The sequence below is a fragment of the Denticeps clupeoides genome, chromosome 13, assembly GCF_900700375.1.
Source record: "Denticeps clupeoides chromosome 13, fDenClu1.1, whole genome shotgun sequence".
Classification (NCBI taxonomy): Eukaryota; Metazoa; Chordata; class Actinopteri; order Clupeiformes; family Denticipitidae; genus Denticeps; species Denticeps clupeoides.
Window position 1 is genome coordinate 8524072 of NC_041719.1, and position 13938 is coordinate 8538009.

Sequence of the window (13938 nt, forward strand, 5' to 3'; positions counted from 1 at the left end):
TTCAGCCCTGGCCGATCGCCCATCTCCTTTGACCATGAGATTGTCATGATGAACCATGTCTACAAAGAGCGCTTCCCTAAGGTAAGCCACTCAGGGATCCCAGATAAAGGACATTGTCCCATCCAGCTGATGGTATAGCTGGCATCATTCTCTTTATTTGTCCCTTTTTCACATCCTCACCCTTATGATGTAGCCGCCTTTGAAAATGTTGTCACAGCAATTACACCATTCACATTCATTTCACCCTCTTCTACAAATTAGCATTCTATTTATCTGACTTTAAATTTAAACAGAAATTGGTTTGATATTGGTTACTTTATGCTACTCACATCCCATTTTAATTTTTAATCTTGAGTTACTTAAATTGAAATTGACTGGCTATCATTTTGAATCTTGGATCTTCTGAAACAAGGGGCATTTTTTGCAGACAATATGATAATCGGGTGTTGCAGCCTTTATGCAAGAAAGATGTACTCACATAATTGATCCACTAAATTTAATAAATGACTAGTTAAACAACCTAAACTAATTAACCAGTGGACACATTTGCAGTTTAATGTGCGTCCAGTAGAATTGCAAGTTATTTATTTATACAGTTTAGCACATTAGTGCAGTTAAATGAGCTTGAATCAATGGAATTGCATTGAATTGACTTTTCATTTTTTTTTTGGAGATGTTAATTGTTTGGATCACCGTTAACATCTTACAGGCCACAGCCCAGATGGAGGTGCGTCTGACGGACTTCATGACCTCTTACACCCCAGATAAGGTGATGCCTCTGGCCGATGGGGTTCTGAGTTTCATCCACCACCAGCTGATTGAACTTTCCAGAGACTGCCTGGACAAGTCTAGAGAAGGTCTCATCACCTCACGCTACTTTTACGAGCTGCAGGAGAACTTGGAGAAACTTCTGCAGGATGTGAGTGTATTTCTATCCAAAGTTCTTGTAGAGAAAATCTCATTCAGGGTTTAGAAAAAGGAAATTGGTTTTATTAACGTAAATAATATGGTTTGTTATTCATCTTCTCAGAAGAAACCCATGCTGTCATTGTAAAATGTTCTCTTCAGGGAGCCTGCAAATAAAGGATGTTTAATTGCACATGGCCTTGAACGTGGCCTTCAGCTATTTCATCAGTGCATGTTTGAGTCAGTCTTGATGGTGAAAATGATAAAAACATTTTTTGCAAACATCCAATCCTTCTTTTAATTTCCTTTACTTGTTCTTTTTGTTATGGTTCTCTTTTCACCAGTCACACAGACAACACACGTGTTAAGTCATAAGACATGACGCTGATGTCTGTATTAGCTCAATCATGGATTTGTGTTATGGCTCCCAGTTGTCTCGTTCTGAGTAGCACTTTACTGGCCAGGTGTGTGTGTGCGTGTGAATGCGTGCACGTGCGCGTGAGTGCGCGCGCGTGTGTGTGTGTGTGTGTGTGTGTGTGTGTGTGTGTGTGTGTGTGTGTGTGTGTGTGTGTGTGTGTGTGTGTGTGGGTGTGTGGGTGTGTATGGCGTACCTCCCTGATTCTAATTTCATGCTCCAGCTAACACTCCTGGTGACTGATGAGTCTCTGAGACATTGGGGAGGTGTGGCCTCAGCCGAGGGGAGAGGGAGGGGAAAGACAAGGGCGGGGACAGGTTTGGATTTTCCCTTTTCATTGGTGGTTTGAACCATCCTGCTGCTCCATGTGTGTGTATCTGTGTGGTTGTGTGTGTCGAGGGCTGCAGCCAGTAGAGGGGTTAGCCCCTCACGTTCCAACAGTCTCGCACACTCAACATGCAATCAACATGCACCCTGTTGCAAGCGAACAGGGGTGACATCACCCAGACTGTTCTAATTGGCTGACGCGGCTCTGGCACACAAGTTGCCAGGTTGTGCTCTTGTCATTGGGATCGGTTATATATATATATATATCGCGCAGATACAGGAATAGAAAGGAAAAGACGGTTATGTTTTCCTCTGTCTCCCCGGCACGGAGCATGTCTGGGATCTCGTGGCAGAGGCGTCTGGAGGAAGAGGAGGCGCTGCTCCAGCTTCTGAAGTGGAGAGATGGGAGCGCGCGAGCGCCCCATGCTGATCTTGCAGTTGAGTTTGTCTGGTCCGTGGTGCATGCACAGTGTGCGGGTTTGTGTGTTGGTCGTTGTCGGGGTCTCTTAGTCTCTTTCAGTGTTTTAAACCTCAGAATCGTACTTGGCTTTTGGACTTTGCAGACTGTTTGGTGAATATTTTAAGAGCTTCTGTTTGTCAGATAGTTGTGTGCATGCACATTAGATTAATATAACTTTTCATTTGTTGTTAGTTTGAAAGCTTCAGCTGTGAAGGGTCTTTACCTAGACTTGCTGCAGTATTTTGGGGGGCTGGTGTGTGGCGGCGAATTCTTGATGCTTGAATTCATTAGAGTGGATCTGACCCCTAAGGTCACTGCTGAGCCTTCACTCTTTAACCTGCCCGTCCGTATGGATCAGACCCCTCGCTAGGCATCCATTTAAAATCCACAGGAGCCTATCTCATGCCACGGTCACCTGGAGCAAACCTATCTCAGTGGAGCCAGCCCTGAAGGAATACAAAGAAATGCGCTGTGGGAGATGACTGCTAGCTCAGCATTCATACCAGCACACACACACACACACACACACACACACACACACACACACACACACAAAGCCAGGGCATGGCAGGGCAGAGAACATTTCTGTTCTCTGGAGAGGATCTTTAATTGGTTTATGTGGGAGGGCAGATGGCCCTACATACCTTGCTTATATTTTTTATGTGGGTTTTTTTTTTTGGTATGTGGTTATTTCTGTCATCTTGTTACTACTTTGTGCCACACCTCCTTCACATTGAAACATCTATCAGTCTGTCTGTCTATTCCCCTGTCTCTCTTTCTCTGGTGGGTTTCATTAGCTCTCTAAATAATTCAGAGCCTGATGAAGAAGCCCCGGAGGGCTGTGCTGTCACTCACCGACATCTCTATTAAAGAATGACCCTAATCCCAGCCTGCTTATTAACTACATATCGCCCACTCTATTGTACACACAGTTTTGTATTTTTCCATCTAAATCTCTCACTTACATATATAGATAGAGCGTTTATGATGGTGTTTTATCATAGGAACAATACTACACTAGTGACATACGTTGGTGTCAACATTGTGTATATTAATCATGGGAGATTAAAGGAAACTCTGTATGTGTGGTCTGCAGAAAACGTACCAGTGTGAAGTGTGAAACCTGTTGTTACAGTTTTTTTGTATTTTTTTTCTGTTAAACACAGGCATATGACCGATCAGAGAGTGTTGAGGTAGCCTTCGTCACTCAGTTGGTGAGGAAGCTGATGATCGTGATTGCCAGGCCCGCTCGCCTGCTCGAGTGTTTGGTGAGTACTGGATTAATGGCCCTATTGTTTTGCGGAGTTGAGTATATAACACAAAAGCAGATCCTAGCTGTTAGAGGCATCTTCACCAGAGTGTGCAAATCTTTGCATCGTTTATTTTATTTCAATAGATCATTTGACATTTCATGGAATATTTGCAGTGCTTTAAAATGTCATGCTATTGTAAAACTAATTAAAATAAACTGAGCAGGTAAAATAATGATCAGAAGTAGTTATAGCGGATAATGATAATGATGATCATAGTTATTGGTGTGTGCCGTCCTCAATCTCTGTTGGTTTTTAAATTGCTGTTGTACTCACTGAAGTGTGTTTCTCATTAAATCAGTTGTCCACCACACTGTATTAAAAAAAAGCTTTATTAATAATGGTAGATTTTTTTCTCTGCCTGGACTATGTTAATGAATTATATACTAGAGTACCTTAATGTTTCTGATTTTTTTTTTTTTTTTTTAAGTATTGCAGCAAGGGGATTACTTCAGATAAATAGGAGTGAACAGTAGCATCCCTACACTGGATGCTTGTTCCTGTTCTAAATGGATTTTGAGTTTTGAGTTTTTTTTTCAACTTTCTCCTGTTCTTAATCATGTCTTAAAATTTTGTTAATTCCCTGAGATTCAAGAAAATTGTTGAAGCAGCATTCTGTCCCAATGTTCATTTGACAAATTATTGTGATTGTGTTTTTTTTTATTATTATTTTATCATTTTATCTCTGACTGTTTTCTGTAATTATATCTGGTATATTGATAAATTATGTCAACAATAATTTTTTATGAATATTGTATATTTGCCAAATTAGCATAATTACACCCCTCCTTCTGTTGGACTCACTTCTGATAAGCACTAAAGACTTAATTTGTCTACTGTGTGTGCATGTGTGTTCATGTATACTTTAATATTCATGTGTGTTATAGAATACACCAGAGAACCCCCTTGGTATATTTGCTTTCTTTCCCTGTTGCAGCAGCTGGACCCCCCACCTTTTTTCTTCGGCACACACACACACACACACACACACACACACACACACACACACACACACACACACACACACACACACACACACACACACACACACACACACCTCACAGCGGTGCACAACACTTCATTTATTTATTTATTTATTTAGTACTATGAGGTCTCCATGCTTGCATGAACAGCTGTATTTTTGACTAATCACATGCAGCCAGTACACTGACAACATGCAAGATGGGCTTTTTACGAATGGGAGCACAGCAGATGTGGGGGGTCACTTTAGCAGGGAGTGGCGCTTGGAGGTCTTTGTCTGAGAACAATGCCTGAAATCAGCCCTGCTCACTCCACACCTGCAAGCGCTTCTCCCCTTGTGGCACGTCATGTTGCGTCTCTTTAATGAGGGCTCTTACTTGCTTGTTATTCAGTTGTAAGTTACATTTGACTCCACGTGGCCCTTCATGAAATTGATATACGGTTCTAATTAGCTGGATATGCATGATGCACTAGACTATGACTGATGCACTGTTAGAAAGTGTCAGAGTGCCTCAAATTTGTTATTGTTCTCATTAGTTGTTGATAAAGATGTTTTAACCGACAGGCGTGCTCTAAAAGGATGTTGAGAGTGAAACTCAGTCTTCTCCTTGCTTCTTCCTCCGCCTGTCCCTCAGGAGTTTGACCCAGAAGAATTTTACCATCTGCTTGAAGCCGCTGAGGGCCATGCCAAGGAGGGCCAGGGCATTAAGTCCGACATCCCCCGGTACATCATCAACCAGCTGGGCCTTACCAGGGATCCCCTGGAGGGTGAGACGTTTACTGGATCAAGTCTGCAAATGCAACTTAAATAATGACAAAAACTTTTAAGTGCAAGTGTAGCATGTATATACTGTGTAATGGTTTCAGGACATTGTGTGATTTATCAGTTTCTATGGCTGACTAAACATTGTTCTATGCAGAAATAGCCCAGCTGAGTAGCTATGACAGTGGCCACCCAGACACCCCAGAGACCGAAGACTCTATTGACGTAAGAAGAGCATAAAAAGCACCTAATGGTGGTGCAGTATATATCCAGCAGTTATTTCTTTTATGTTTAATTCTTTGTTAATTTTTTTGTAGGGTCGTGGAGCCACAGTCCAGCCAGCGGCTCAACCGAAGACCAAAACACCTCGGGAGGAGGACTTTGAGACTATCAAGCTTATCAGCAACGGTGCTTATGGGTGAGACAGTAGCCATAGACACAGAACTAAGACTTGAATGAGGAAAATAAAGGTCAAAAATTTTGAAGCACAGTCAGTAACTCCTGCATTCTGTTTCTGAAGTGCTGTGTTCCTGGTCCGGCACAAGGAGACCCGGCAGCGCTTTGCAATGAAAAAAATCAACAAGCAGAACCTGATCCTGAGGAACCAGATCCAGCAGGCTTTTGTAGAGAGAGACATTCTGACCTTCGCAGAGAACCCGTTTGTTGTCAGTATGTTTTGCTCATTTGAGACGCGGCGGCATCTCTGCATGGTCATGGAGTATGTGGAAGGTGGCGACTGTGCCACCCTTCTGAAGCACATCGGCGCACTTCCTGTGGATATGGCACGCATGTACTTTGCAGAAACAGTACTGGCACTTGAGTATTTGCACAACTATGGCATTGTACACCGTGACCTTAAACCTGACAAGTAAGACAACCTATAATCCTCTCTAGTCTTTTAAGATTTTTAAATTCACATTCTGTTGACTTCTCAGATTTAGTTTACTGGTGCACCTGTATGTTTTATAAAATGCTGATTTCTGTGTTTATTATGTCTTTTAAGTCTTTTGATCACCTCAATGGGACACATCAAACTCACTGACTTTGGGCTGTCCAAGATTGGTCTTATGAGCCTCACCACCAATCTCTATGAGGGTCACATTGAAAAGGACACTCGTGAGTTTCTGGATAAGCAGGTATGCTTCCAAATTATGTGTTGGTGTGTAGTCGTGTGGAAATGCAGTACAGCTGATAGTAATAGTGTTGTCTTCTCACCCCCTCTGCTGGTCAGGTGTGCGGAACGCCTGAGTACATTGCTCCAGAGGTCATCCTTAGACAGGGTTACGGTAAACCGGTGGATTGGTGGGCCATGGGGGTCATCCTCTATGAGTTCCTTGTCGGTTGCGCCCCTTTCTTCGGGGACACGCCCGAGGAATTGTTTGGACAGGTCATCAGCGGTCAGTGTCACACGTCACAATATGCACCACTGAAAAGTTGGTTTGGCCAACTGGCAGGTTCTTGACTGCTCTGTCTCTTTCTGTTCAGATGAGATCATCTGGCCTGAGGGGGATGAAGCATTGCCCTTTGAGGCACAGGACCTAATCTCCAAACTCCTCAGACAGAATCCTCTAGAACGCCTGGGCACAGGTCACAGAGAGTCTTTATAAACATAACATACATAATATACACATATTGTTCTGATTAATTGGTGCATGCCTAAAACAATGTAATTTAAAGCCTGTGTGTCTGTGTTCAGGGAGTGCCTTTGAGGTGAAGCAGCATCGCTTCTTCACTGATTTGGACTGGAACAGCCTGCTGAGACAGAAAGCAGAGTTCATCCCGCAGCTGGAGTCTGAGGACGACACTAGCTACTTTGACAGTAAGGCCTGCTCAACACCCTACACCTACACATGGCTACATGTTTTATTAAGATATGCTGCCTTTAACAGCATATCCTCGTCCCCACAGCACGGTCAGACAGGTATCACCATGTGGACTCTGAGGAAGAGGATGACACCAATGATGATGAACATGTGGAGATTCGACAGTTCTCTTCCTGCTCTCCTCGATTCAGCAAGGTAGACACATGTATTTTCAACGTCATATTATCAATTCCTCAGTAGTTTTGCATTCAGCACAATACTGCACAATGTGCCCTGTGCTCATGCCGTCAGTTTCTCTGTGTGTGCAGGTGTACAGCAGTATGGAGCGCCTCTCTCTGCATGAGGAGAAGAGGACTCCACCACCCACCAAGCGCAGTCTGAGTGAGGAGGGTGGAGAGCGCCTCGACAGCCTGGGTGGACTGAAATCTAGAGACCGCAGCTGGCTTGTGGGATCCCCTGAAATGTGCGTGTCCACCGTATGCCACATTAAGACAGACCCAAATGATGATTAACTATATTTGTTCTTATGTACCTTTTTTTTTTTTAAAGGTGTTTACTGAAATTTGTTACTTTTGTATTACCTAGCCTCCGTAAGCGTCTTTCTGTCTCCGAGTCGTCCCACACCGAGAGTGACTCAAGTCCTCCTCTGACTGTACGGCGCCGTTGCTGCTCAGCTATCATTGAGATGCCCCGCTTTGCAATTTCCACTGAGGAGGAAGCCACGTCTGGCCGCAAGACCCCAGTCAGGGGCCCAAGAAGTGAGGAGCTTCCTCTGGCCATTCCCGAACTGCCTTTGGAGAGAGAGCTGAAGCTGGACGAGTCACCCACCACTCCCAGTTCTGCATCCAGCCAGATTAGCAGATCCACCCTCACACGTCAGTTTTCTTGTTTAAACCTCACTTTGAAATACAGAACCATGACAGAGTTTTTGGAAGTTTAAAGTAAATTCTTTATTGTAATCATGAATTTCCGCTGTTATATATTGTGTGAATGTATTCGCTATCGAAATTGCTTTGAACAATTCCAATTACATATTTTATAAATATTGTCTATAATGTTTCAGCCGGTAATGACATACATCGTAGCGGAGGGAGTGAGGCTACAGACAGCTCTACGCCTCGAGCAATCAGTGACCTGGCAGCCCGTCGAGCTCGACATCGGCTGTTGTCAGGAGAAGCTGACAAGCACACATCACGTCCCATCAACAAGGTCATCAAATCAGCCTCTGCGACCACCCTCTCACTCATGATCCCAGCTGGTAAGACCTTTAGTGTGTGTACATGAAGTGAGCTATGTGTTACAGAGTTTTCAAAGCATACTGATCCTTTCTAATCTGTTTTTTTTTCCTTTTCTAGATCACCATGGAGCCTCTCCTCTGGCCAGCCCCATGTCCCCCCACTCTCTCTCCTCCAACCCCTCATCTCGTGACTCCTCTCCCAGCCGGGATCTCTCCCCTGCCGTCTGCAGCATAAAGCCTGCCATAGTCATCCACAGAGCAGGAAAGAAATATGGCTTCACCCTGAGGGCGATTCGTGTCTACATGGGCGACACGGACATCTACACCGTGCACCACATGGTTTGGGTCAGTGCACCACAGTTTGCATTTGGTGTAATGTTTCCAGCAGTTTCCAGTAAATGGTTATGATTCAAAATGCCTGACGCACATATTTTATCCTCAGCACGTAGAGGAGGGTGGTCCAGCACATGAAGCAGGGCTGAGGGAAGGAGATCTCATCACACACGTTAATGGAGAGCCTGTCCATGGCCTTGTTCACACCGAGGTTGTAGAGCTAATTCTCAAGGTAGGTTCATGCCACTTTACACAAAATAATGGAACAAATATTTCCCAATTCCTGCTTAGAACTTCGTTTATAACAGCACTGTTATTATTGGTTCACTTGTTTAATGCTACTTCATCCATAATATATTTGACCTCTGTTTTATATAGAGTGGCAATAAAGTCTCCATCTCAGCCACTCCTTTTGAGAACACTTCCATTAAGGTTGGTCCCGCTCGCAAGACAACATCTAAGTCCAAAATGGCTCGAAGAAATAAGAGGACCAAGAGTAAAGAGGGTCAAGAGAGGTAAGAAACCCATAAGTCAATAATGAATATATTCAAATTAGGAAAGAATTGCCTTCTGTGTAAACTAGATTAACAGGTCTAAGATATTGTGTTTTAATGCTTAGGTGGTACACACTGAAAAGATTGAGAACCATATTTTATGTTTTTTTTATTGTTAACAACAGTATACAAATATTTGTGATGGTCAGCCAATATATGCCCTTTAAAACTGGAATGCACTGAGCTGTACTGAATTGTATGTGTAATGTGTTGTGTCAGCAGTAAGAAGAGGACCTCACTTTTCAGAAAGATCACAAAGCAGGCATCTCTCCTGCACACAAGTCGCAGTCTCTCCTCTTTGAACCGCTCTGTCTCATCTGGTGAAAGTGTCCCAGGATCCCCCACACACAACCTCTCACCAAGGTCCCCCACACAGGGCTACCGCACCACTCCTGACTCCGCCCACTCCGGTAAGAAAGTGTGTAGTCATGACGAGACGAGTAAAATTCACTTACTGTACACATAACTATATAATGTGACATCTAAGTGTATAATCTTGCTGTTTTATCTTCCAGTGGGAGGGAACTCGTCTCAGAGCAGTTCTCCCAGCTCCAGTGTGCCAAACTCTCCGGCCAGCTCTGGACAGATCCGGCCCAGCTCTCTGCATGGCCTGGCCCCAAAACTCCAACGCCAGTACCGGTCACCACGTCGCAAATCTGCCAGCAACATTCCCCTTTCGCCACTGGCCCGTACCCCGTCCCCCACCCCACAGAGCACCTCCCCCCAGCGCTCGCCCTCCCCCCTGCCCAGTCATGCCCTGGTGGCTAGTTCCGCTGTGGGGGGCTCCTTCCCTGTGAAGCTTCACTCGTCCCCACCATTGGTTCGCCACATCGCGCGGCCTAAGAGTGCCGATCCACCACGCTCGCCACTGTTGAAACGCGTGCAGTCAGCTGAAAAGCTAGCAGCCTCCCTCTTGTCCTCATCTTCCTCTTCCACCGCTCCATCGTCCTCCTCGTCCTCATGTGTGGAGAAGAAACACCCAGTGGCTGTGGGCAGTGTTCGAAAGCACAGCCTGGACATCTCCCATGCCGACTTCAAGAAAGAGATGCTGCAGAGGGATCCCAGCCTCCAGAGCCTGATGGAGTCGGCTGGCGAGAGCGTCCTCGGTGGTCGGGTATCCCCTGCTGAGAAGGGCATATTGCTGCAGAAACCTTCTGCCCGAAAGCTTGGTCGGCAAGAGGGGCCGGAATCAGCCACCAGGTCCCTCGGCTTGGCACCTGGTAAGAGCAAGTTGAAAGACAAGCTGTCAGCCATCCGCCAGGACCGAGCGGAGCGGCGGGAATCGCTGCAGAAGCAGGACGCCATCCATGAAGTGGATTCATCCGAGGATGAGACAGACGAAGGGTCGGAGGACAGCCAGGAGGGACGCAGGCCAGCTTTCGTGCCCCCCGCCAGCTGTTTGCTGCGCCCAACGTCCTCCTCCCCTCTCAGAGTGGGACCCGGACCTGCTGCACCGCCGACACTGGGCCTCATGCAGCCGGGGTCTCCGCAGCTCAGCAGAACCACTGCAACACTGAGCCACAGCACCGACAAACCAGGAGGGGTTCAGATCGCAGCTGAGCCGAAGCTCACGCGCTCCGTGTCTCCATCATCAGCGGTAATCAGAGACTCTGCAGTAGCAGAAGACACCAAGGGGAAGGAGGGCCGGTCGGGACAACCGGTGTCCTCTCCTGTGCCCCCTGCGCCCCAGTCAAGCACTCTGCCAAGCAGCTTCTCCACCCCAGGCAGCGCCTTCACTTCTGTCAGTCGAGAGCCTTTCCCGAAGGCCTCGGACCCTCGAGGTAAGGTGGGGTTGATTGGCCGGATGGGGAGGAGCGAGGAGAAGGCACTCGAGCTGCCGACTGGTGCTGTTCCTGCCAAGGAGATGCTGGTATCCCCGTATTCCGGAGGAATCACCAAGGAGATGAAGGAAGCAGACAATCGAAGGCAGGCGATGAACGCCGCTGCGTCTGCCACCACTGCCTCTACGTCCGAGTCTGGAGTGGACAGGGTGGTCTCCCAACTGGCCACTGTGGCTAAGAGTGTCCTGGGCCCAGTCAAGCTCAGCATCCCTCAGATTCCCAAGGAGTCCCTGGAGAGGTCCAGGGATCAGTCAGTCCCACAGCCTGACACCCCACTCCCAAAAAGCAAGGACCCCAGGCCGGACCGCACAGAAGCGTCACTCATGGCAGCAGCGGCTGTAGCGTCTCAAGCCACCCGACTGCCTGAGTCTGCGTCTCGCCCGGCGTCTGGCAAAGCTGAGCCAGCGCGGCCCTCAGACACCGCAGCCGACAGGAAAAGGACCTCTGCCCCCAAAGAGCGCACCACGACCGCAGAGGAGACGCCCGAAAGGCTGGGACCTGCACAGGGTGGATCTTCAGTGCAGCCCAGACCGGAAGCGGCAAGCCAGCAGAAACCCAGCAGAGGTGCAGCAACACAGGACAAACCAAACAAGAAAACATAGCAGCACCACCTCTGCTGAGGCGCCCCACTCACCGATGCATGTTGGAGCGGAACATCAGACACTCTCGCCTTACATCTCACCTGGGGGCAAAAGTAATATGGGCAAAAACCGAGAATCATGGTAGATTCATTTCTGGGTATTTACACCTTTTTAAAATAATGACCACTGATGTTTTTGTTGAGGCATTTCTTATTGGGGGGAAAAGGATGGGATACGTGAGTTAACACACCAACACACGCTCTGACGCAGTCGTCACACCAAACCTTGAACCATCACTCCAAGCCCGCTTCTGTCCTTCGCTCATACATTAGGGTGTGCCTTAAGGAATACATATTATTTTTCACCTGCATGTCGGCCCACCCGTGACTCGTAATTCGGGGGTTGGAGATGAAGATGTATCGCAGCAATAAAGTAGCGTATGCTTAGCAATTTGTACAAATACATCGCATTAATGGCGCAACGCGTTCCCGCAGTACTTTTTGCGTGCATTAGCGTGGCATTAAGAAGCCCGAAGCTTTCCTCCTGCGATTTGCCGAGACGGCGCTTTGTTTGTCCACTGTCCAACTACTATATCAGTGTCGGTGTGTAAACACATATGAATGTTTACTGGTGTTGTTCTAAGGCGATAACTGCCACAAACTGAAAATTATACCTCTTTCATATCAACGTAGTTAAAGGGAGTCATCAAATAGCTTTTGAAACGCATCTCCTTATCGGAATGAACAGAGTAATTCATGTTCTAGCCATACCTCTAGTTGTCCATTTGCCAAACTCCGTTTTTGCCCTGAAACACCTGCCTTCCTCACTGGCTATATACCTGGAAAGTAATCTCACATCTCAGCACTCAGGCTATCAATTAATAGACATTAAAACTGGAATGACTTCTCGTGCAAACACACCCGTTTCACATTTTTACTACTGCTAAATTGACACCCCCCCCCCTTTTTTTTTTATTTTTTTTTTTATATTTGGACCAACTAGCTTTGTCCTTGTCTCCTTGCTTCATATCGACTAATGTAAAAAGGTATCTGTGTGTGTATGTGTGAGGGTGTGTGCGTGTCCATATAAATGAATATTTTAACATCTTGTTTTCATGTTGGTTTTATACTCTCTGGTGTATATTTTTAATTTTAGGCTGTGTAATAATTTAGTTTTTTTTCCACCCCCAACTGCACCTGTGCTGTCCAAGCCCGACCTTTTGTCAGGTGTCCTGGGCTGGGGATAGATTTGCACAAACCCCTTTTAAAAAAAATGTTTAATTTGTCTTCTGTGTTATTTACAACTTGAACCAGTGTTTACCACTCCTAGTGTACCTGAGAATCTCTGCTCTACCATGTTCTGTACCACCAGTATACACATTTAACTGTGTATCTGTGTTCTCTCATGCTTTTTAATTTTTTTTACATTTACACACCCTTTCAGGAGGTGTATTAGCCTGGCAGCAAGCATTCCTGCTTTTTTCCCCATCCTAATGAGATATGTTTACTTCTCTGAGGCATTTTGGCCAGAGGTGTCTGACTGGATTTCCTGTGTAAATAACGTAGGCTCGTCTGTGAAATGTGAACAGGGGGTCTCCACGTGTCACGAATGCTGAGGAATCAGAGAGGCGAAGGTTGGGCTGAGCGGTCTGACTTTCTCACAGACCGATGCTGCTACTGTCATTAACTGCCAGTGTAACATGTTGACGACAAAGTGCTATGATTACACTCCCATTCCCAGGCTGACCAGAGAGACGAAAAGATTCCAGCCCCGTATCTAACCTGCCATGCAGAGCCCATGCCTAAACACACAAACCGAGACCAACAGTGAAAGTAGAATATCGTAATAGGATATCATGATGTGACACAATGAGATGTTTGAATAATCACTTCTTGTATCATAAGTCTTGTGCCTGACCAGTGGAGTGTGCATTTTCTCGCTTTTATGTTGTCTGAATTATGTGTGTTAGCTGAAAATGTCAAAGAATGTAACTAGACCGTACCTGCTCTCTGTTTTTGTTTGTTTCCTGTGAAAGTTTCCTACGAACCAAACTGAATTTTCATTGTGGGCGTCTGTGAAGATCTGTAAAAAAAACAAAAAAAAAAAACATGTTTACAGATCCAAAAACAGGACATGGTTCAGTTTATGACACCAATGCATTTTTCTTCAGCACCTTAGTCACACCAGGGGAAAAAAAATGGTGACCCTGCGACCACAGTGGCAAAATCCCCACACCAAACGCTCACCCGCTTCGGTGCGAGGTGCGGGTCGAGCCATCTGTTGCGGAGTGGGGTCGTGTGTCATCATCCCCGAAGGGCTCATTAACGCGCTGCCGCATCGGCCTCAACCGTGGCCACCGCTGTCACTCTAGCAAGGGCTCCGGTTCCCTTAATGAGAGAGAACCCTC

At 46.2% G+C, this 13938-nt stretch overlaps 1 protein-coding gene across 10 annotated transcripts in view; it reads left to right on the forward strand.

The window, feature by feature from the left end:
- Nucleotides 1-13651, forward strand: part of mast2 (microtubule associated serine/threonine kinase 2) — a 96619-nt gene extending 82968 nt beyond the window's left edge. For 7 of the 10 annotated variants that reach the window (XM_029001852.1, XM_029001854.1, XM_029001858.1 and 4 more), the window contains 20 exons: nucleotides 6-81; nucleotides 710-919; nucleotides 3275-3376; nucleotides 5035-5167; nucleotides 5320-5387; nucleotides 5480-5580; nucleotides 5683-6030; nucleotides 6166-6298; nucleotides 6394-6559; nucleotides 6648-6749; nucleotides 6859-6981; nucleotides 7071-7180; nucleotides 7294-7448; nucleotides 7571-7860; nucleotides 8049-8243; nucleotides 8341-8567; nucleotides 8665-8787; nucleotides 8934-9070; nucleotides 9329-9519; nucleotides 9625-13651. In XM_029001852.1, coding sequence (XP_028857685.1) covers nucleotides 6-81; nucleotides 710-919; nucleotides 3275-3376; nucleotides 5035-5167; nucleotides 5320-5387; nucleotides 5480-5580; nucleotides 5683-6030; nucleotides 6166-6298; nucleotides 6394-6559; nucleotides 6648-6749; nucleotides 6859-6981; nucleotides 7071-7180; nucleotides 7294-7448; nucleotides 7571-7860; nucleotides 8049-8243; nucleotides 8341-8567; nucleotides 8665-8787; nucleotides 8934-9070; nucleotides 9329-9519; nucleotides 9625-11552 — 4918 coding nt within the window. In that variant the 3' untranslated portion in view covers nucleotides 11553-13651. The remainder of the gene's footprint in view (nucleotides 1-5; nucleotides 82-709; nucleotides 920-3274; nucleotides 3377-5034; nucleotides 5168-5319; nucleotides 5388-5479; nucleotides 5581-5682; nucleotides 6031-6165; nucleotides 6299-6393; nucleotides 6560-6647; nucleotides 6750-6858; nucleotides 6982-7070; nucleotides 7181-7293; nucleotides 7449-7570; nucleotides 7861-8048; nucleotides 8244-8340; nucleotides 8568-8664; nucleotides 8788-8933; nucleotides 9071-9328; nucleotides 9520-9624) is intronic. The other 3 variants (XM_029001853.1, XM_029001855.1, XM_029001861.1) reach the window with 1 other exon arrangement.
- Nucleotides 13652-13938: the final 287 nt, after the last annotated feature.